The sequence below is a fragment of the Eucyclogobius newberryi genome, unplaced genomic scaffold (genome assembly GCF_026437365.1).
Source record: "Eucyclogobius newberryi isolate DKJ021-1_F unplaced genomic scaffold, fEucNew1.0.hap1 SCAF_22, whole genome shotgun sequence".
NCBI lineage: Eukaryota > Metazoa > Chordata > Actinopteri > Gobiiformes > Gobiidae > Eucyclogobius > Eucyclogobius newberryi.
In genome coordinates, this window is record NW_027315857.1 from 24,305,649 (window position 1) to 24,330,367 (window position 24,719).

General features: G+C 44.0%; 1 protein-coding gene across 1 annotated transcript; it reads right to left on the minus strand.

The window, feature by feature from the left end:
- Positions 1-380: 380 nt before the first annotated feature.
- On the minus strand, positions 381-22,394 carry LOC140371557 (protein mono-ADP-ribosyltransferase PARP14-like). The gene is made up of 15 exons (XM_072458727.1): positions 22,211-22,394; positions 17,730-17,872; positions 14,428-16,491; positions 13,939-14,172; positions 12,747-12,971; positions 12,081-12,147; positions 11,862-12,008; positions 11,054-11,113; positions 10,800-10,976; positions 9,723-9,861; positions 9,577-9,629; positions 8,605-9,267; positions 8,198-8,331; positions 1,392-1,569; positions 381-756 (listed from the first exon to the last, which is right to left on the minus strand). The coding sequence occupies exons 1-15, from the start codon at positions 22,392-22,394 to the stop codon at positions 473-475; spliced, it is 4,752 nt and encodes a 1,583-aa protein (XP_072314828.1). The 3' UTR covers positions 381-472.
- Between the last annotated feature and the right edge of the window lie 2,325 nt (positions 22,395-24,719).

Consider the following 24,719-nt stretch of genomic DNA (forward strand, 5'->3'; position numbering starts at 1 on the left):
ATTACAAAAATGAATTAAATTGAATTGAATTAAAAATCATTTTTCAAAGTATATCTCAGCATTAAAGGTATATATGTAATCAAATAAATTCTAAACCTAGATAGATACATGTAATGCCATACTCTGGAACATATGAGGAACAGTAATAGCATAGACCCAGACCTCCACCAGACAAGTTACAAAGTGCATATTTTAACTACAATTATGTAGTTAAAGTTAAAGTATGTTTTTTTTCCGGTGGGCGACCATTGCCTTGGATCTGGAGGAGCTGATTTTTTTTTTTAACATTTACCACATCAGTGAAATTATGGAGAACATGTTTTGAAAATATTGAGATCTTTAAAAGGTTTTGTTTCAGTAAAATCTAATACAAAGTATGAATAAGTATAACAGTATTATTAATAACATTTGTGAATTTGATGTGCATGTAATCCCACTTGTGCACTCCATTAAAAACACACCACAGGCTTGTTCAGCTGAAGGTGATGAGGTACTCCGGATACGCCTGGTCATCATGGAATATCACAAACATTCTGGGACTCTGCAGATTGTCCACCAGGCTGTCGTATCGGTCGCTGGGGTCGGCGCTGCGCTTTGGAAGAACCACCATGGACGAGTTTCCCAAAGTGTGGCGGCCGGTCAGCACTCGGGCCACGTACATGCGCTTCAGCCCGGCAGCGTCAGGTTTGGAGTATCTGTGACCTGCAGAGTAGTCAGCGTCGATGGCAAAGTAAACTCCTTTACCGTAAGCAGCAGCTGTAAAACACAGTGAGAACAAAGTGAAATGAACCCATCTCACAGTGACTCACGAGGGTGGTTGAGGTTCAAGTATTGCACAAAACGTGAATGGACCGAAAAATGAAGCATAAAAGGGCAGAAATATCAGTTTGTGCCTTTGTTTGGGAGATACATTAAATGTGTCGGTCTCTTTTTAAACCTCTTCTCTAGGATACAAAGTAATGCATGAGTCAGCGTTTGTTTGACACGCCCAACCCCGGCTGAAAAATGCACTCTTTGAATCCCTGTCTCGTTTCACCATATGATTCGTTACTTTTTTGTTTGCGCCACATCATTTTTGTGATCAAACCTGAGCAAACCTCTGGACGCTGTTTTAAATTTCCAAACTTCCATCCGACTTTATCCTTACTTCTGGATAGACAGAATGCTTTTGTGTTTATTAGTGACGGTCGAAAGGCCATTTAGCAAAATGTGTTTAAACAGTTAAGGGCCTGAAATGTATGAAAAAGGCTCCAAAGCATGTTTTAGGTGTCATTGTGCTGACGTTCATCGGAAGTTAAGATTAAGCAGGAGAACGATTTGACACGACCCACACGCTCTCCTTCTTCTCGTCCTTACAGTTCCATTCATCCATAAATTAAATGAAATAATACCATTTTTCCCCGTGTGGCTTCGGTCAAAGCGGTCCTTCTCGATGCAGTCGCAGGTCTCAGCCGAGGTGCCGTGGTACAAGTATTTCTCGCCCAGTTCAGCGGCACCGTTCTTCATAAACATCTTCTGCTTCATCACAAAGAAGCTGCGCCACAGGTGGAAGTTCTGCACGCGCTCGATCTACAGAAGAAGCACAAGAAGGCGCGACAGTCCTGTTCAACTTTCAGAGGCAAGAGTGAGGTTTTGCTCTCACTGTAATGTTAAGGTGAATAATAAGCAACCTGTTGGTTCGTAGGTAATAAAACACTTAATCATTAGATGCAGAAAGCACACAATGGTCTCATTTTGATGCTGCTTTTACTATTCATGGGTCCGAAGTGCCATGACAGGCTCGTTGCTACTGCCATTGCTCACTGTGGGCAGGGCCAGCCCAGCCTATAAGCGAACTAAGCAGCCGCGTAGGGCCCCGAGGCGTTAGTAGGGCCCCCAATCTGGCAACCCGTCTTATGAGAAGTGCAAGCGCAGCGTGCGCCACTAGTGTAGTAGCGCTGCTGGCGCGGCAGCGCACACAGCGGTAACACATAATGGACAAACCGCATTTATTTGTAATGACAATCTGGCAACCAAGACACCAGACCTGCGCTGATTGGGCAACTTCATTGTGCGCGAGCAGAACGAGAGCAAAACATAAACACAACAGAACGTGGTCCTCATGTCCAGAGGAATATATCTCCCCGATGCCGAAAAACGAAAGAAGAAACTTCTTGACGATGTAAAGAAACTGCAAACTCAACAACACTCTCCAGGTATTGAACTTCTCTTACAAAGAGACGGTTAATGCTGCTGTTTGAAACAACACGATTCTGTCACGTTAGTTCGCTCAGGCTGGAGGAGACGAGAGCTCTGCACCGCGCACAATAATATGTCTGAATGAAAGATAATAAGCTTCACATTTACACCAGCCCCGTAGTGTCAGCTGCAGGTGAGGCCGGGGAGGGGCGTCTATGCCCCAGGTCACTATGAGGCGGAGATCCGGTCCGGACGAGCGCCGTCTCGTCCAGAACCTCTGACGTGAAACTTTGGAGTGAACAGTGTGCGGCCCCTGTCCCGGGCCCCTGTCCCGGGCCCCTGTGCAGCCTCAGTCAGAGATGAGCGGGTTTGAGTTTGCGTCCCTCTCTCTCACATCACCATGTGTGAGATCAATCGTGACTCGTGATGTCTGTTTCACTTTGACTTCTTAACGTGCAATGAGAGGAACGTAAAGGTTTATGCACGTCAGGTCCATCAGCCAATCACATCGCAGCATTGTTTCATGTCCAGTGTGTGATGTTCAGATCAGAACAAACATTTATATTGTAATTCACTTTTAATAGAGCAATAAAACATTTCAATTTATTTAAAAAGCATCATTAGACTATTTGTTATAAATTATAATAAATTGATAGTGAAAAATAACCAGACATATTATGATTACGTCTGTTATAGAATAATACTATATATTTTTATATAAATGTGGCAAAGCTGCAGAAACGCAGTCTCTTCACTAGAGCGAGGTTTGGACCTTCACTTCTAGTTCTGTTCATTCTCTGGGAATAACATGTTTGTTTTATCAGTGTTAATTGTTAATCAAGCAATGCTTATGCCATTTTTTAAATTTAATATAACTTGTTTTGTCACTTTGGCAAGAAGGAACAGTTGGGAGCTGTAAAAGATAAATTAGTAAGGATAACTATTACTTTTACATTTTCAGTTAAAATGAATCAATTTGACCATAATTATTTTTCATAGCCAATATTGTATTGAGTAATTAAGTACACTAATGTATTAATAACATAATAATAATAATAATAATAATAATAATAATAATAATAATAATAAATATAGCCGCAAGCGGCAATGATCGGCCCTCGCCACGCCGCCGCCACACCGCCGCCACGCCGCAAGAGGAGGGGGCGCTAACGCGCCCCAATTGTCCTTTTATTACGCCTACTGCTGAATCTGTGACGCTGTCACATCTTCTCCCCTTTGTTTTACCATCAAAAAGCAATTTTATTTTGAATTCTTTGCAAAATGTGCAGCTTTGCCGCACAGACACCGTGACTCTTTGAATGAAAATGTGGATAACTTTTGATGGTCCTGAAGATGAGTCTCACCAAATTTCAGGTTAATAGGGCTAACGCCCTGGGAGGAGTTCGTGAAAGTCTAAAGTGTAAACATGTTCTGGCGATTTCCCCATTGGAATAACATGAAAGGTTTCGGTCATCGTTACGGCAACGTCATAACAATTATGACATGGGTCTCATTGACTTTTTTGATGGGGATGCTAAAATTGAGTTGTGTGTCAAATTTCATATAATTTTGCAAAACTAAACATTTAACCTCCATATAAAATCTGTAGGGGGCGCTGTGGCGCCAAATGAATTTATTTCACTTCAAGTAGGTTTAGGGCAAAGAGTTTAACAACTGATTCTAATTTGACGCAATTCGGACTTTATCTGCGCAAACGGCAGAAATTTTAAATATGGGAGATTTCTGAAATTCTAGCTACAGTTTGCGGCTTCGCCGCACAGAGACCGTGAGAGGTATCAATGTAATTTGGATAACTTTTGATGTCCCACTCCTCAGTAGCATTTTCACCAAATTTCAGCTTTTTAGGGCCAACGCCCTGGGAGGAGTTCGTAAAAGTACGACGTTTGGAAAAACTCCGAAGTCATGTTTAGCCATTTTTGAAGCAATATGGCCGACATTTGGTTGGGCGGACGGCGTTGCCGTAATAATATTTTTTACTTCTCTTGTCACCATCTACCTCTGCGCCAAATTTCATGATTCTACGATCAGATTTTTTTTGGGTCATTTCCCATCTCTCAATGCATTTTTGGTACATTTGGGGGCGCTGACGCGCCAATTTTTTTAATTTTAGAAAAGGGAAATAGCCAGAATGTAGAGAGGCACGATTTTTAGAGGCGTGCAAATTTTTGTGACTTTTCGTCAATGTTCACTGGGTGAAAAATAGGGGGGTTGGTCCCGAGAAGAAGAAGAAAGAAAGAAAGAAAGAATAATATTCCGATGCGAAAACAATGTTTCCCATTTTTCAAATATCATAAACTATACATTTTCGGAAAGCGCTCGCGCTTTCCTACCTCATGGTGTGGGTCCCTGGTCACTGACGGGTACTTTCGATAATTTTGAGTGGGCTCCGCCCACTTTGTGTTTTTGGCCCTCTATACAGTAATAATGTTCAATTTTTGCCTTACATGCTTATATGCACGGAACATGCAAGAGATGGGGAACGTATTCGTGAGCTACTTAGCGCAAATGAGTGCTTTATATGGGGATGACGACCGCTTCACGGTCGTCATCCCAATGTAAAGTGCTCGTTTAGTGCGAACTTTTGCACGGGCTTCGCCCGTTTACAACGGTAATGTTCCATTTTCCTACAACTAATTAGTATGCACGGGGCGTGCATGAGTGGAGGAGTGCGTTAGTGAGTGTTTGGAAGTGGGCGAGCGCTTCGCGCTCGATTTTGTGCGCACTACGTGCGCACTTTCGCAGCCGTGCTTCGCACGGCCTTACGAGATTAATAGGCCTCTCGCCAGCTTGTGGCGCTCGGGCCTAATTAAAGCCGCAAGCGGCATCCAACGGCCCTCGCGGGCCGCCGGCCTTCCGACTCTGCGCTTTTGACTTGATAAAGATGGCGCCCTTATTGTGTGTTGAATTAAAAAAGAACTTGACAGACGGCGACACATTGGACATGGCCAATCCAGTGCAAATCAACACAAGTGTCAGTCAAATGTGCTGCTCCGCCGCACAGAGACCGTAGCACTTGGAATAAAAATATGGATAACTTTTGATGCCCCGCTTGTGTAGATGATTTTTCCCAAAGTAAAGCTTGATCGAGCTATTGCCCACGGAGGAGTTTGTTAAAGTGTGAAGCGTAAATGTGAACATTTCAAGGATTTGGCGTTTTTCCCATTTGTGACAGTATATTTGCAGCTCCACGGCACAGAGACCGTAGCACTTAAAATCAAAATATGACTAACTTTTGATGCTTTTGATGATGGATAACTTTTGATGCCCCAATTTGTGAATGGGCTACGCCCATTCACAAATTGTTGACTATTTCTGTCATAGCAGGAGTAAGTATGCATGATCCATGCCTTCGGCATGGGCTAGTTCACTGTACTTGCCAGGGGCGACGGGGCAGACAGTTGCAACGCTGCCTTCGGCAGCGTTGCGGGAGCAATAGGCCCTCCGCCCTGCTGGGGCTCGGGCCTAATAATAATATTTTTAGCAAAAACAATATAGCCGTTTCCACTATAACAACAAATTATACATCGTTTGAAAGCTCTAAGCCTTCCCGATGCCGTCATGGGGTGGAATCATCATTACGAGCGCTTACGCGCTCGTCACTCCCCATTCTGTCGGGATGCCCCGCCCACTCCCCATAGACTTCCATTGATTTGAGCAGATACAAGCATGGCCCATGCCTGCGGCATGGACTCTCGCGTACGGGACGATGCCAGGAGGGTTTTTGGAGGAATGTAGCGCTTCGCGCTGCTGTTGTCAACAATTAGTGAATGGGCTACGCCCATTCACTAATTGTTGACTATTTCTGTCATAGCAGGAGTAAGTATGCATGATCCATGCCTTCGGCATGGGCTAGTTCACTGTACTTGCCAGGGGCGACGGGGTACCAAACATGCGGGCTGTGCCCGCATGTTTGGTCAGACAGTTGCAACGCTGCCTTCGGCAGCGTTGCGGGAGCAATAGGCCCTCCGCCCTGCTGGGGCTCGGGCCTAATAATATTCCGATGCGAAAACAATGTTTCCCATTTTTCAAATATCATAAACTATACATTTTCGGAAAGCGCTCGCGCTTTCCTACCTCATGGTGTGGGTCCCTGGTCACTGACGGGTACTTTCGTTAATTTTGAGTGGGCTCCGCCCACTTTGTGTTTTTGGCCCTCTATACAGTAATAATGTTCAATTTTTACATTACATGCTTATATGCACGGAACATGCAAGAGATGGGGAACGTATTCGTGAGCTACTTAGCGCAAATGAGTGCTTTATATGGGGATGACGACCGCGAAGCGGTCGTCATCTCAATGTAAAGTGCTCGTTTAGTGCGCACTTTTGCACGGGCTTCGCCCGTTTACAACGGTAATGTTCCATTTTCCTACTACTAATTAGTATGCACGGGGCGTGCATGAGTGAAGGAGTGCGTTAGTGAGTGTTTGGAAGTGGGCGAGCGCTTCGCGCTCGATTTCGATTACGTGCGCACTTTCGCAGCCGTGCTTCGCACGGCCTTACGAGATTAATAGGCCTCTCGCCAGCTTGTGGCGCTCGGGCCTAATAATAATAATAATAATTTTCTCCTGGCACAGTTTCATCACATCATCATTTTATAGCATTACAACCTCAACATTTTACTCTTACTTTAGCGGCTGGACCACATTAAAATGCAGCAGAAGACCCAAAAAAGGTCTGAAAATCTCTGGGGGAGGGCCCCCAGACCCCCCTGTTCATTCATTTAAACTAATGTGCTAATGTGGCTGTCGACCCTTAACGCCCACAAATACACCCAAAAACATATCTCGGAGGTGTGTTATTTGTACAGGGAGTAGAGGTGATGTCAGCGGAATACCAAGTTGCATTGTGGGATTTAAGTTATCAATATTTGTGCTTGTGAGGTGTTGAGAATAAACTAACTGGCAAACAGATGCCCTGGAGTTTTGGTGCTTTGTTTGCGTTGAAGAAAGTTCCAATATGTGAATTGTTTACTGACAATGGCAATAAAACTGATTCTGATGACGTGGTGAGGGGCCCCCAAAAATGTTTTCGCTTGGGCCGGCCCTGACTGTGGGTCATGTCAACAAAAAGTCTGAAAACAAAGGATTGTTTCTCGTCTGTCACGCCCCCAAAAGACCCCGTTTGTCCAGAAATGTGTGACTGAGGTCAGGAGGGACCAGTGGACTTACAGAGGTCACTCCAGACTGAGGCGGAGCTGTTTGTTTCAGGTCATTAGCAGCTAATGCTAATGCTAGTTTACATATGGTATGCTAATAAACATTAGACTACTTGCAAACAGTTTTAACGAGCCTCATTTCCAACTGTCCGGGTGTTATATTTAAGACACAAAGTCCATGCTCTTGAAAGCTTTGAGGGCGTGTCCGGTGCAGAGGGCGTATCCGGTGCAGAGGGCGTGTCCGGTGCAGAGGGCGTGTCCAGTGCAGAGGGGGAAATGTCCACAAAAGTTTGTCTTTTAAGTGTCAGCGACTCGCCGCTGTAGATAAGGATCAAAGCCCAGAACTTCTGTCTTCTTCAACTATCAACCCTTTTACTTTTCAGTTTTATGCTCTATTTTTCATCACTCTTTAACAGCGAGAGGCAAAAGCATGTGTGACGTCTGCGTCACGCGACAACAAATGAGTCGTGACTGGATAAAAGTTACTTACAGTTCCCCATATACTGTAGACAGGTGTGGACGTAGCTAGCCTGCTAGCCGCCACGTTCCAAATAGGAATAGTGTGATTTAGCTCTGGAATCCATTTAATTCTACTGACACATCTATGGTTCTTTTCTAAACTCTACATGATCCCGTTGTTTTTATTTCTCCATTTTTTTTATGTAAATGAAGGTATGAACTAATAATCACGGGCCTTCTTTACCTGAGGCTAATTTACGCTGGCGTAAGCAACAGGTTTGATTGACAGCCAGCATATCTCATTGCTAAATAGTAAGGGGAGGGGCAAGGACCTCCTACAACCTTGCACGTGATTGGCTCTGCGGTTCCTTGTATGCGTTACCTTGTGTATTTTGAATTTTGCCGTTTTGAAAAATCCTCTGGCAATGTCTTGAAACTCCTTGGACTTTGGATCCAGTTCCACCTTTTTAAAGTTTTCCCCCGCCATCGGATTCCAGTATCCAGGCAACTCAATATCTGGAAAATCAAGAATAAAACGTCATCGTACGTTATATTTTATTTTCGCAGGCGCACAGGGAAACCTTTCTGGTGGAGGGTTTTGCCACCTGACGTCGCAGATTGGCCCGGAATGCTCACAAATGCAATTCTGGACTGTGACTAGAGCCCCCTTTCCCCAGATCTGACCTGTAACATGGCCTGGTGGCGCCACAGACATTCCAGGCAGTTAAGACAAGCAGATGGCGGCCCCTCCATCAGAAAAGTGACACCTTTAAACACTTGTCCGCCCACCTGTGTCCATCTCACAGCGCTTCACACCGTACTTCTTCCCTGTGGTTTTTACGGTTGCTTCTAATGCCTTAAGATTCACTTTCACTTTGTTCCCGTTTACCTCCGTTTTCACAAACACTTCCTGTTTTTTCTCTGCCTCCTCCAGCATGGAGTTTTGTTTGAGACTGAAATTCTTCCAGTCTTCTCCGTCTTCCAAATACATCCACTGAACTCTCTGAGCCAAACTCTCCTCTTCTCTTTCCCGTAGGTCTTCACTTAGCGCATTTTTGATCGCTTTGTTGACTAAATCTGCAACTATGAAAACATCTTCTTTAAGGCCGCTAAGAACAACGATCTTTTCCCCGGAATTGGCCCGATTTTTTGCTTCTAATTTGCCCGCGTTGGTGTTTTGTCGAATTCTGTGGTCCAGACTAACGCCAAAGGATCGGGCTTTAGCTTGCACTGCCGCCACCTCCATTTCGGTCAGTCGACAAAGCTCCTGAAGCTCGAATTCCTTCTCGATAAGTTGCTTCTGAACCAGAGCCTCCAGTGCGTTCTTCAAGGCGGGAAGAGCTGTGGCAGTGCATGCGATCACACTGAAAACAGCAGGTTGAGGCTTCGATGGACCAATAATTGCTCCCGTTCGAGATTTTTTTAATTTTTGACCAAGATTCTTCAATTTTCCTGAAACATAAAGTGACAATTTTCAGATTACTCATGGGTTGGGCGCAAGCGATTCTAGACTGCCCATCGATTGTTTTTATAATCACAATACTTTTCATTTCACTAAAGGTCAAAGCAAACATGGCGATGAGGAGTCCTTGAGAAAAACAGTTACCAAATCAAAAATATTTTAAAAATGCGCCACAAACATGGGATTGCTAAAGCTAAGGCTTATGTTTGAAAAGTATAATTCCAGGCCCAGATATGTAGATTGTAAAGATGTCATTTAAAAGAGTGCGGTCGATGCAGATAAAATTAACACAAAATTACCCATGAAGTTCGGTGAAGGAGCTTCCTGTCCAAAGCGGTTTTCCAGCTCCGCTCTGAAGTGGAGTAAAGGTCAAATGAACAGTTAGCATACGGGTTAGCATTCGGCATCATCTGTCATTTGCGGGTTCACAAGCTCGTTTTCTGACCTGAAGGCGTCGAAGACCGGCTGGAGCAGGATCACGATGTTGATCACAGCGACAGACTTCGGGTTCAGTTCTCGTATCGCCGCCGTCATGGCGTCCAACATGGCTTTGCTCGCTTTGCCCAGGTCCATCTGTCCAATACCTGCGCCACGGAGAACAAATGCGGATGTGTTTTTTATCGAAGTGTTAAAGCGCATGTCTAAGCTCCTGGTTACGGGAGCTAAAAAAAAACAACTAAAAAGGCTTTCAACAACTTTGCTCCCTCCTGTGGAACAAAACACACTTTCTAAGGATCTTAAAGCTCTGGTCAAGGACGGAATATATATATATATATACAAGTGTAAATGTGTTTTAATGTATTGGTGAATTGTATTGAATGTTTTGTGTTTTAGTATCCTGTTCCCTAGTATTGTTGTTTATTTTGTGTTGTGTTTTAACGGTGCAAAAGATAACTTTTCTCATGGGGTTTTCCCCGTAAAATAAATACAATTAAGATCCTGCAGAGGGCGCAGTGTGCACAGTTTGCTTGGTTTGGATTTGTTAGAAATGCACTTTTTCTGTTATTTAGCTGCGTACTTTTTCACCATGTCCAAAATGTAACATTTACTAATGCTATAGATATTTGCTAATGCTATAGATGCTATAGATATTTAATCATGCTAAAGTTATGTTTTAGCACAAACAAAAGGAGCGCTGAATTCTCTTTTACACTTGTTGGACAAACAATCCGTGAGTTGCTCCTCTACTGAAAATCAGACGCGTGAGTTCAAGGGCGAGTTATTGTCGGCCCGCCTGAACCTGATGGGATCACATGGATCATGTAGACTTTGTCATGTTTTAATATTCGCTTCATGACTTTATACATCCGATCCAACCCAGATTAAGGTTCTAAATGCGATATCTGGGGGTTTGGAGTTGTTGTTGGAGTAAGAATGTCTTGTCTTTAGATTGACTGGTTAATCGAGCGCTTTGTATTCAGACAACTCATGCCAAACACAACTCCAGGTTTGTTTCCGCTGAAGAAACCACGTTGTGAGAGAAAGAAAAAGGAGGATTTAGCCGGTAACCATGGACACGTACCGGTGTTGATGGCTGGGAAGCTGACAGACGTGTAGCCTTTGCTTTCACACAGTTTCAACACGCTCTTGCAGGTTCTGTTGAAGCCTTGAGGATCGCGGTCGGTCTGAATGTGGACGATCTCTTTGCAGCCCAGCAGCCCGGCTCCTGTTTGGCACATGTGCTCTGCAGTCTCTGCCACTGAGCACGCACCCAAACAAACTATTGAAAACTATTGAAATAATATACATTTGATTGAGTAATTGACCTTGTCCGACCTCTCCTCAGCTCTGCCTGCACACTGGGTCCTGCTGCAGTCAGAATAGCCCTGGAGACGCCTGCGGAAATGAGACGAAACAAACACACGCCCATTTGTGACGTTGTCAACGTTATATCTTCGTATTGCCCAAGAGCCTTAAACTGGTCATGTTACGCATCGTCGAGGCTTTTGATTGGCTCTGACACATGCTTTTTCAAGTCTTGCACCCGGCGTTAGGCTGAGTTTGTCGCAGAACGAGTCCGTCGATGCTTTATAAACTTAAACTGCACGTTTCTGATTTGTGATGTAATTACAAACAGTTTAATTAAACAAACGTGAAAGTACAACAAGCATGAAACTCCAACTCCAGGTACGTTTTTGACGAGGGTAAACCAATATAACATGATGATGTTGAAAAAAAAGGAGTCAGTTTTGCGTAATACGTGTCCTTTAATATTAAAGGACACATATTACAACATTCTATTCCCAATTTTCCAGTTTTGTCAAGTCATCGGTTGAGCTCTGAGATCTTCTGTGCTGTCTTTAAGTCTGTTAATCGTTGCCAGACTCGTTGAGAGCAATTCTCATTTCAAATCATTACAACTATGATTGTATTAGCATGTTGGGGCAAGCTAGGTTTGTGCATCTCGGAAAAGCCAAAGTGACATGACAATCATCAATCAATCAATCAATCAATCAATCAATCAATCAATCAATCATCAATAATTTCAGCTCGAAGATACGAGAAGCCAGAGTAAAGTTACTCAAGAGCATTTAAAAGGTCAAGAGCAAAACACATAAGGCATAATCTTTGTCCTTTAAGGCACCTGCCGGCTCCATTTTGAAGTTTGTGGAGTTGACGATGACGTCGCTCTTTTCGTGGATGATGTCGCTCTGAACGACGTGCAGCTTCACCCCGCCCATCAGAGCGCTGACCTCCGAGGGAGCGGACGACACGTGGCGGTAAAAGGAAGCTGCAGGACCAATACACACATGAATGGATAAAAAGTACTTTAGAACTGCATGAGAGTGAGCGGTTTCCTGACCGTGGTTTGGATTGGCGTCGTTTGTGAAGCCTCTGAGGCGCACCGTTTGCTGGGCAGCCTGAAACGCCTGAAATAACATCATCATAATCATAATAAGTTAATAAGTTGGATCAGAGCGTAATTGGACACTTCAAATGTATTCATAATTTAAATGTATATATTTTTATTATTTTAAAATTCAACCACAACGAGGCAACATTGTAAAACAGCTGTACGCAAGCATTTTTTACTGTAATATATATAATTGGAATAGTATTTTTTGTATATCTTTCAAAACAGCCTTTTTTTAATTATACCCATCATTACAAATGATTTATTGATATTAATCCATTTATTTCTTGGGTATTTAGTTCTAGAAATAACGATTATTTCCATGAACTTTGCAATGGAACTTGTTTTTATGAGTATGTAATAAAAACAGAAGATAAATATATATAATAGTAAAAAAAGCATGAAAAGCTACAAAACAAAGTGTGGATCAGGGTAAAAAAAAAGAGGAAAGAAACGACAACAGAACGTTTCAGTTTTGTTGTTGTTGTTGTTTTTGTCACTATTTATTTTACAAACACATTTTCAGGACATTTTGGAAGAATTTCAAAAAAAACGTGATCTGATTATATTTCTCATGAGAAAAACAAACTGCGGATCGTTCACTCTCACACTGACTTTGCCGGCGTCCTTCTCGTTGGGGTGGATGACGATTCGTATCAGAAACGGCGTCTTGGCGGCTCGTTTCCGCTCGAACGCCTGGATCTCCTGCAGCAGCTCCAGCGCCGCCACGTTGACCGGGAACTGGAGGACGCCGCCGACACCGAGGACCGGGAACGCCACGGAGCTGAAGCCTCGGGCCTCGCAGCTGGACAGAGCGCTGCGGACGCTCGACCTCAAGACCTGCACGTCCACAGCAATCAGACGAGGACAGACGAGGGCGCGGATCAACATTCGATTGTAAAGCAGAAGCTGATTTAGTGCTGAGATTACACTACGATTTGAGATCAACGTTTTAGAAATTGGGATTCAGTTCTTGTCAAGTAGTTTTAACTTTTGAGAGACTGAAATATGCTTGTAGAGGTCTAAACCACAGATTTGCCAGGTTTAAGACGGAAAAAGACTGAATATTAGTCGTTCGCAGATGATATTGCCCAAATCAGTGGTTCTCAAACTTTGGGACTTTTAATTCTGTCAGATCTGATTCTGCTTTTGACACTGTCGATCATGGGATCCTCTTACAGAGACTAGAGGACTGGGTGGGCATCACTGGCCCCGCCCTAAACTGGTTAAGGTCCTATCTGGAAGACAGGAAGTACTTTGTTGAAATTGTTAACTGTGTCTCAGACCACATGCCCCTGACCTGTGGAGTGCCCCAAGGGTCAGTCCTGGGTCCCCTTCTGTTCAACCTCTACATGCTGCCGTTGGGTCAGTTGATACGCAGTGAAAATGTGTCCTATCACAATCATGCAGACGAGTTAGATCTATGTTTCACTGTCGGCAGGTGAATATGGACCAGTGGATTCACTCTGTCACTGCATCCAACAGATCAGTGTGTGATGCAAAACAACTTTCTCCAGCTGAACTCAGACAAGACTGAAATCATCGTCTTTGTCACAGAAACAAAGAGAAAGTGTTCTCTTTTAGACCTGGTTCAGTCCTGGTGTTATTCAGAGATTACAGTTACTTTATTAATCCTTTGTTAGGGAATCCTAGAAACCAGGAAACTTGTCAGGAGAAGAGAGTTGCTGACAGGAAACCCGGAGGAAACTCACCCAGGCAAAGGGAGAACATGCAAACGCTGCGCAGAAAGGCCTCCGCCTCAGCCTCCATGCTGTTTTGGTTCTTAAACGGTACTTGATTCCCAAACCTGTTTGGCGTGCTCCTGCTGATTGTTGTAGTTGATGAGGTTGAGGAAGATGACGGTGTTGGACGGGAGGCCATGCAGCCCCTCCACCAGCACCGTGCCCCCGGGCAGAGTGGCACCTCCCGACGCCTGGTTAAACCTGATCGCCAGAGCTGCTCCGACCACACTCTGCAGAGCTTTCCCCACACGCAGCGAGTCGGGCTGATGGCCGAGCATCGGACACACCAGGCAATCCACCTGAGGGACACACGGAGCAGAAGACCCACTGGAATAATGACATCGACTTTCAGTGGACACAAAAACATCAGACTCTTGTGTGTCTTTGTATGTTTTTTTTTTACTTTTACTTTACCAAATAGTAAATATATGAATTCAATTATTGGATCTAGTATCTTGTCTCATTGTGATCATTTCTGTTTAATATTTATTATTTCACGTTGTAGGACAAAACAATCGATCCAATGTAGATCAGGTGTTAGTTTGATTTCTTACCAGTTCATACTTCAGGGCCCCTTGGACGATCTCCACCCTCACGCTCTCCTCTTTGGGCGCCGCCCCCGTCGCCTCCTCGGCGCTCCCGGCTCCCTCGACCTCTCCTCCACCCAGCGCTCGGTCGCACGCCGCCTTCAGGGACTGCACCACCTCCCTCCTTTTGTCTATCAGGGTGATTTTACGCAAACGCCTGCCCTCGACTGCGGCGAACGCCCGGACCGCGCTCGCGATGGCCTCGCTGCACACGTCCACGGGAACCCCGAACACGCCAGAGCTTATGCACGGCAATGCGATCGACCCGAAATCTAGACTTTCAGCCAAGACCAAAGTGGACGCAACGGTCTCCTCCAAGATAATCCTCTCTCTTCCTCCTGCTCTTTGTTTTGTCGGGCCGACGGCGTGCAAGAGCTTCTTACACTTCAGATTCCCCCCGCTGGTCATAACCACATTGCCCGTCCTAATTTTCCCGTTGCTTTTCACCAAGTCGCTGCTTTCCTTCTGCACGTCGGGACCTCCCGCCTTGCTCAGCGCTAAAGCCACGCCCCCGCAGTGTCGCAACTCCTCATTGGCTGCGTTCACCAGCACATCTGCTTCCTGTTTCGTGATGTCGCCCAGTATGACGATCACCTGCACGCCTTGCTTCGAGATGTACCGCGCGGCGACCTCGGCCTCTGCGCTCGCGGCCGTCGCCTCTTCGAGCTGAAGGAGACACTTGAGCGAGCTGGCCGCTTCCTGAGACTTTTCCGCTCCGTTTTGTGTTTCGAAATAGCGAAGCGCCCCTGGCTTATCGATGATCACATTCTCCTTAACAAGGGATGGGAGAAATTTTGTTAAGTCGCTTCTAACTTGAGTCACGGCGCCAGAGGGGCCTTCCAAAGCAACAGAACCAGACTGTAAAGGGTCAAACTTCACCCCCGTAAAATCAAACCCGTTTAGCGTTAGCAGTTCAGGAAGTTTTCGCGCTAACTCCGGGAAAGGGACTTGCACTCTGTCTTCTACGTCTGATTGGTCCAAAATGAACTCCGAAGCCGCGCCGCGCAGCTCCTTCACCTCTTCGGCGTGACCGAGCAAAGTTACGAAATTTTTCGCAAAGTCGACGTAAACTTTATGTTTCGTTTGATTCATTCGCTTCTCCTCAGATTTGAGACGGTTTTGAAGCTCGACCGGCACCTCCAAACAATTGGGAACCACGATTTGCTCTTCTGTGAACGTCTCTTTCAACGTTTTGACGGTTTGCTCGATTTCCTTCTCGGACAGAGAGAGAATCTTAATTTTTGGTGGCTTTAACTCAATGACGACGCTTTCCCCGCTTCCTAAAAAGTCACTTAGCGACCGCCCACCACTGTACGCCTTGTTCAAAAAGGCCAACAAATGCTTGCTAACGTCGCTAACTGTCCTTTCTTTCAACATGTTTTCCTTGTCGTCGATTACATCATACGCTTTATTAATCTCTTCGGCCGTACCTTCGAAAACTAGCAGCCCTTCTTCTCCTTCTGTCACCTGTAAACTGGGGACTACTTTTGCCAAACTTTGCTGTATTTCTTTACGCAAAAGACATAATTTCGCCTCGGAAAAGCTACGTTTCCGCGATTGCTTTTGACCGAAGCTCGGCCCACAAATCTTCACGTGATGGTCGTTAGCGTGTTTGATCGTAGCCTGTATGTCGAGCGTCATCCCAACTACCACGGCGACCTCTGATTCGCTGTAGACTTTAACGTCTCCTTGCTCCTGACACGTGTTACAAGACTTGAGCAGAAGGGCCCTCAGCTCGGCCCCGCACTCAAAATGGCAGTGATATTTCACTTTAATCTGGTCAAAAACTCCTTCCACGGCGGTTTTCCACGCTTTGGCGGCTTCTGCGTCGTCGAAAAGGACCAAACTCCTGACAATGGCCTTCTCGTTCTCGGGGCATAACTTTGCTGTACTCTGCAGAGACCTGAGCTCGTAGTTTAACTCGCTGTTCGCGTTTACGCTGTCTCTGAGGTACTGAAGGAGGTAGAGATTAACTTGCACTTCATGCTCTTCACCACCGGGGGGAAGACTCGAGGTGGAACCAGAGTGATGCTGTGGAGAGAAAAATCGTAATCGCCGGCTTTACAATGGACGTCAGAGGGAATATTTTACAAACAAACCCACACTTGTACTGTATATTCAAAAAGGCACGTGCTCTAAATGTCAACACTCTGTATAGCCAGAGATGGCGCCAATGAGTTCATGTTATGTATGGTTGGAACTGTAGGTGATTTTTAGGGGGCCGGCGCAGCTGTCATTGGTGTATCTGCCGCACGTCCCGCCTTCCCCCGTGCGTTTGTTTGGCGCTCATGTGCGTGCGCAGCGGCGTTTGTTGCGTTTGTCGTCATGGGGATTACGGCGCTCCCAATGATATTTGGACTGCATCCAAAACTAAAAGGAACGAGAGAGAAACACGTTCATCCGCGCTACATATGCGACGTTGGGCTACGACAAGCTCTGCAGGGTCTGAGCGCCGCAGCGAGAACGAAGAGCCCACAGACCGACCAACGCCTGATCATTAACTGCATATAGCGTCGGATAAACGACTCTGGAAACAGTTTGGAGTTCTACATTCCATAAACATTTGCATACACAGTCTTTATTTCGGGTCGAGCCGTATCTCGTTCTCGGAGCCCAAACAGCTGAAGAACTAATACGTCTCTAGATTTGATATCGCTGCGTGTTCTCTCCGCAAAGCTGTTGAATCGTGTGGACAGGATAAAAAAAAAAAATCTCGAGTCCGAATTGCACAGTCCCAAACGGCAGCGCTTCGTTCCTTCGTGTTTGGACATGATTTATCTTTAGTTAGCACAAAGCACGAAAAGCACCTTAGCACACAAGCGAAGGAGCGGTTTGTTTGTCTATTGGAGCCTCCGATAACGCTTCGCGGCGCAACGTCACAATCTGTCAGGGCCGCACGATTCGGGCAAAGCATCTAATTGCGATTAGTCCGACAAGTATTGCGGTTACGGTGAGATTTGCGATCGATGTTTCACATTTTTTAAGCACAAAAAGCTGAAACACGCCTACAAACTGCCATTCGAATAAAAGAATCGCACGCATTTCAGGACACGTTTGCACGGATGTAAACTGCAGGGTTTGCCATTTTAATGCAGAACCAGGCGGCGTGTTTTCGTCGTTTGCGGAGGAAAATACGGCAGCCTTTGCGCTTCCGTTCAAATTTCCGTTCGTTTGCGACTAATCTCGCTGCCCTACAACTAACTTTCATCTCATGCGTTTCATCATTCCGTTTACGCATTTCCGGCTCCTGCGTGTGAACGTGGTCGTACCAGAGGAGAGGCCGGCAGCTCCTGTTTGGGGCTGGACACCGGACCGGGAGCGGCGGGTCCGGGGCCGTCCCGGACGATCAGAACCAGAGGAGGACCAGCCACGCCCACGTTGTGTTGGCGCCGCTCCAGGACTCGCTGCTGGGCTGAAAGGAGAAGGCGGCATTTGTCAGCTCAGGTAAGAACAGCCATAAGAGGAATTGGGGCAGCACGAAAATGTATGTATTGAACTGTATGTATTAAGTCTTGTGGTAAAGGTGGAATGGACGATTTATTTGGCCCAAATCTGAGTCTTATTTCCTCGTGGCGTGGGCGACCGATTAGTCCTGCCACGTATCAATCATAAAACGCACCTACCGCTCACCTGCAGCCGCGTCAGGCTCGTCCCCACGTTTCCTCGTGTCTAAGCGCATGGATCTATCATAATATAGTTCCCTCAGTGTACGGGGCAAAATGAAGACGGAGAAAGACGGTTCGAGCTGACGCAGAAGTGGACAGAAACCTACGGGAGACGAGAGATGCGATGTGATCCGTTGCGCTAATAAACAAACGCACGTGTGTGTTGTATCAGTCCACACGGGGGAGTGGCATGTGCACGGGGGAGTGGCATGTGCACGGGGGAGTGGCATGCGCACGGGGGAGTGGCATGCGCAAGGGGGAGTGGCATGCGCACGGGGGAGTGGCATGCGCACGGGGGAGTGGCATGTGCAAGGGGGAGTGGCATGTGCAAGAGGGAGTGGCATGTGCAAGGGGGAGTGGCATGTGCAAGGGGGAGGGGCATGTGCAAGGGGGAGGGGCATGTGCACTTCCGCCTGTGTTCTCAAATCGCCGAAAAATCGTCCATTGCGTCTTTAAGAGGTGGTCAATATATCGACAATTAAACATGGAGTATATCGTGTGTAGTAAAAATGCTACAAAAATAGCTGGTTATAAAGAGAAATGGGGAAAAAAGTGATTAAAATAAGTGTAAAAGGTGATATATCTGCACTTTTGTGATTCATTTGACAGATACCGTATTTTCTGGACTATAAGTGGCACTTTTTTCATAGTTTTTGCCGAGGTGCGACTTATACTTATATTATATACTTATACTCCTGAGCGACTTATATGTGATATTATGTGTTATTTTCACACTTGCAACTGCATTTCATTCTCCAGTGCGACTTATATATGTATTTTTCTTCTTGGTTATGCATTTTTTGGCTGGTGCGACTTATACTCCAGTGCGACTTATAGTCCGGAAAAACGGTAATTCGGATTTGTTTGCTAAATAAACCTGGAATAACACGTTTAAAGACACATTTGAACACATTTCTGTTGGATCCACATCATTTGGTCCGACTATCGTCCCGGCCGTAATCGTGGAGTCGATTAAATTTAGTTATTGAAACGTTTGATTCTGTTTTGAGTTCACATTATGAACAACTCCAGCTTTAACCTTTGAGAGAAGATCATCCTTTTCGACGCTGAACCGAAAGCAAATCCACCAGATTGTTTGTGTTTGTGATTCTGAAATGAACTGATAAACAAGTCAAAGAATGAGTTTCAGGACAGATTCTGGAAGAAGAAGTTTCCGGAAACACAGGATATTTTCTTCTGTTATTTGCAGGGGACATTCTCTAAATAACTGCAGTGTTTGTCCAAATCTAAGACTAAACCAGGTCAAATCTAAGACTAAACCAGGTCAAATCTAAGACTAAACCAGGTCAAATCTAAGACTAAACCAGGTCAAATCTAAGACTAAACCAGGTCAAATCTAAGACTAAACCAGGTCAAATCTAAGACTAAACCAGGTCCAAATCTAGGACTAAACCAGGTCAAATCTAAGACTAAACCAGGTCAAATCTAAGACTAAACCAGGTCAAATCTAAGACTAAACCAGGTCCAAATCTAGGACTAAACCAGGTCAAATCTAAGACTAAACCAGGTCAAATCTAAGACTAAACCAGGTCAAATCTAAGACTAAACCAGGTCAAATCTAAGACTAAATCAGGTCAAATCTAAGACTAAACCAGGTCAAATCTAAGACTAAACCAGGTCAAATCTAAGACTAAACCAGGTCAAATCTAAGACTAAACCAGGTCAAATCTAAGACTAAACCAGGTCAAATCTAAGACTAAACCAGGTCAAATCTAAGACTAAACCAGGTCAAATCTAAGACTAAACCAGGTCAAATCTAAGACTAAACCAGGTCCAAATCTAGGACTAAACCAGGTCCAAATCTAAGACTAAACCAGGTCAAATCTAGGACTAAACCAGGTCAAATCTAAGACTAAACCAGGTCCAAATCTAGGACTAAACCAGGTCCAAATCTAGGACTAAACCAGGTCCAAATCTAAGACTAAACCAGGTCAAATCTAAGACTAAACCAGGTCAAATCTAAGACTAAACCAGGTCCAAATCTAAGACTAAACCAGGTCAAATCTAGGACTAAATCAGGTCAAATCTAAGACTAAACCAGGTCAAATCTAGGACTAAATCAGGTCAAATCTAAGACTAAACCAGGTCAAATCTAGGACTAAACCAGGTCAAATCTAAGACTAAACCAGGTCAAATCTAAGACTAAACCAGGTCCAAATCTAGGACTAAACCAGGTCAAATCTAGGACTAAACCAGGTCAAATCTAGGACTAAACAGGTCAAATCTAGGACTAAACCAGGTCCAAATCTAAGACTAAACCAGGTCAAATCTAGGACTAAACCAGGTCCAAATCTAGGACTAAACCAGGTCCAAATCTAAGACTAAACCAGGTCAAATCTAGGACTAAACCAGGTCAAATCTAGGACTAAACCAGGTCAAATCTAGGACTAAACAGGTCAAATCTAGGACTAAACCAGGTCCAAATCTAAGACTAAACCAGGTCAAATCTAAGACTAAACCAGGTCAAATCTAGGACTAAATCAGGTCAAATCTAAGACTAAACCAGGTCAAATCTAGGACTAAATCAGGTCAAATCTAAGACTAAACCAGGTCAAATCTAGGACTAAACCAGGTCCAAATCTAGGACTAAACCAGGTCAAATCTAGGACTAAACCAGGTCAAATCTAGGACTAAACAGGTCAAATCTAGGACTAAACCAGGTCCAAATCTAAGACTAAACCAGGTCAAATCTAGGACTAAACCAGGTCCAAATCTAGGACTAAACCAGGTCCAAATCTAAGACTAAACCAGGTCAAATCTAGGACTAAACCAGGTCAAATCTAGGACTAAACCAGGTCAAATCTAGGACTAAACAGGTCAAATCTAGGACTAAACCAGGTCCAAATCTAAGACTAAACCAGGTCAAATCTAGGACTAAACCAGGTCAAATCTAGGACTAAACCAGGTCCAAATCTAAGACTAAACCAGGTCCAAATCTAGGACTAAACCAGGTCAAATCTAGGACTAAACCAGGTCAAATCTAGGACTAAACCAGGTCAAATCTAGGACTAAACCAGGTCCAAATCTAGGACTAAACCAGGTCAAATCTAGGACTAAACCAGGTCCAAATCTAAGACTAAACCAGGTCAAATCTAAGACTAAACCAGGTCAAATCTAGGACTAAACCAGGTCCAAATCTAAGACTAAACCAGGTCAAATCTAGGACTAAACCAGGTCAAATCTAAGACTAAACCAGGTCAAATCTAAGACTAAACCAGGTCAAATCTAAGACTAAACCAGGTCAAATCTAGGACTAAACCAGGTCCAAATCTAAGACTAAACCAGGTCAAATCTAAGACTAAACCAGGTCAAATCTAAGACTAAACCAGGTCCAAATCTAGGACTAAACCTGTGTCTGTAGCTAAATCTGTAGCACAATTACAGAGGTTAATAATAAATATGAAGTTCATAAAACAATGTGCACAAAATAATCTTTAACTAAAAAAAAATAGTCCATAATTATTGTTTGATTTAGAGCTTCAACTAATGTTTATTTTAGAAGTCGACTTGTTATTTTCTTGGTAACTCGACCAGTCCAATGATTATTTAAACTGTACAAGGAGCTTTTTAAAGGCATTTTTAATAGAATTAAAACAATTTGAATATGGCGACTGAAGGCTTTTAGAAAGAAAGTAATATTTTATTGTCTGTTTAGTCCAAATAAGTAGAATGATCCAAATATGATTATGATTGTTTTAATAGTTGACTAGTCACAATAATAATAACATAATTCCAGTTCTTCCCTGCTCTAAACTATGTAAAATAAAAGCCTTCAGGTAATTAAAGTATTGTATTTTTAATTTTACACTGGTTACTCATAATTTGCTTAAACAGACTTAATCACAGCAGGCCACAGCAGTTAAATGTAACAATGTATATGATAATTATACACACAATTACATAACATAATAGCCTACAGGGTAAACTACTTATTGCATTTATATTCCTTCCATCAGGTGTGGCATTTTTCTCTTTCACTTTCACATATTTTATTCAGAACAAAGTGGCATAAAACTCAGACATTCGACGGTTTTAAACAGTTTGTGATGGAAAAGAGTTCTCACCTTGTCGGTCTTTAAAGTCAACTCTATAAAGTCCAGGGGCCACTTCAGTCAGCGGGCCACATTCACCACCTCCAGATTTGCGACGGATTTGGAAATACTTTTGGATTTTCTTCCGTTTCTCCTCGTCAATGTTTTCCGTGTTTTCCGAGTTGAAATAAACGGGGAATGACCGGGGCTCGGACATGGCGGAGCCAAAGTGCGACATGAGACGAGTTTGCACTTCTATAAAGCAGTTGAAATACTTTTACTTTCACTTTGCGGGAGGAAACAGTGCAATTGCGCCCTCTAGTGTTCACAACACGTCACAGCTGCAGAAGACAAAATAATGTTCTCAGGAGTAAAACGTTTCTTCAGAATGAGACTTAAGGTCAACGTTACGGAGCCCCGCAGGTGACACCAGCAAGATATCATTTTACTACGATCTTACTGTATTTTCTGGACTATAAGTGGCACCTTTTTGCATAGTTTTGGCCGGGGTGCGACTTATACTTATATTTATACTTATACTTATACTCCGGAGCGACTTATATGTGATATTATTTGTTATTTTCACACTTTTCCTACAAGTTATCTGTCCTTTCCTCTGTATCTACCTGCGTTGCAACAATGAAATTTCCCCATGTGTGGACAATAAAGGAATATCTTATCTTATTTCATACTCCAGTGCGACTTATATATGATTTTTTCTTCTCTTTTATGCATTTTTTGGCTTGTGCGACTTATACTCTGGAAAATACGGTATGATAATGGGTTCGTTATAGTTTTTTCACTTGGTTACGTGATCATTATCTTGAGGGAAGTGACGTAATTGGGCCGTGCCCACTCGGCGTGCTCAGAAGTGTGCCAGAGAGCGACCGATCCACCTCCAGTTACAAAGGTAAATATATTAATCTATTACTAAATTAAAGTTAAATTGTGAATGTTTGGATTAAACAAAACGGTATGTAAATGACTTTGTGTTTGTTGTTGCGAGCTCATGACAATGAAACATTAGTGTAGCTGGCACTGGAAATCAACAAGAGGCGAGCTGCACCGAGCCAGGTCTGTGGAGCTGCTGCTTATTTTAAAATGGGAAATGCAAAATTGGAAAATGAGGCGGTGGTAAACCTAAGATGAAAAACAGAAAACTGGTCTAAACGAGGTCCGTGGCGAGGGTCAGGGTCAGGGTCAGGGTCAGGGTCAAGGTCAGGGTCAGGGTCAGGGTCAAGGTCAAGGTCAGGGTCAGGGTCAGAGGCTGTGTCTCTGGAGGTAAGATCTAGGCAAAACCGATGAGAGGTGAAGAGCTCTGGGCCGTTCACCTGAACCGACTGCGGGATTTTGAGAAACAACTTCACGCAATCGTTTTTCTTTTCAGGAGTTTATGAGCAAATGGAGTTAGACGCTGTCCCGCCCTCCTGGTTCAGTCTGTTCAGTCTTTGAGGTGTGGCCCCTGATACAGTGATGAGTGGAGGCTGCAGCGAAAGAGCAGAAGTACCACTAGATTTGCTCATAAACTTGTGAATGTTGTACAAAAACAAATAGCCACACAAGTCCTGTGGACGGCTGAGAGTCCCGCTGCTGATACGAGGCAGCTGCTCTCGTAAAAACAATAAGATAAGATATTCCTTTATTGTCCCACATGGGGAAATATCATTGATGCATCGCAGGAAGATCCAGAGGAACAGAGCAGTACAAACACTACACACTTTAGGTTTCCACCATTTTGTTTGAAGATAATGAAATGGTCAGCACAAACACTCAAATTAATTAAGAGGGACAAATAACCGGCATTTATGGCCAATGACAACATATAACCACAAGAGGGCGCTCCAGGGTAGTGCGTGTGACTCTGTGTGACTGTTTGTATCCAAAATGATAAGGTAGAATAAATACAGCTGTATCTGTTGTATTTTATCATGACTTTGCACTAAGACAAATCTCCTCATGGAAGAATAAAGTTTAATTTAACATATTTGTACTTCACTGTGTGTTATAGAGCGTGGGACTGTGGCATCTCATGAGCGCCGTGAACATGAGCAAAAACCATCGAGGAAACTGGAAAAAGAGCCTAATAAACTGCTGCGTCACTACGAGTACATTATATACATTATATACATTATATACATTAAGTTTAGTATTTAGCGTCTGAAACGTTATATGGTCATAACACATGGAGATTGTAATTACTATTTAATAATGACTTTGTTTTTATTTAAAGGTGGAATGGACGATTTTTTTCAGCAATTTTTTTTATCATATTTCCTCGTGGTGTGGATAAATCATTTGTCCTGCCACGTATCAATCATAAAACGCACCTGTCGCTCACCTGCAGCTGCTGCCCTCGTCCCCACGTTTCCGCGTGTCTAAAGGCGCATTGATCTATCATAATATAGTTCCCTCAGTGTATGGAGCAAAATGAAGACGGAGAAAGACAGTTCGAGCTGACGCAGAAGTGGACAGAAATCTACGGGAGACGAGAGATGCGATGCGCTCCGTTGTGCTAATAAACAAACACACGTGTGTGTTGTAT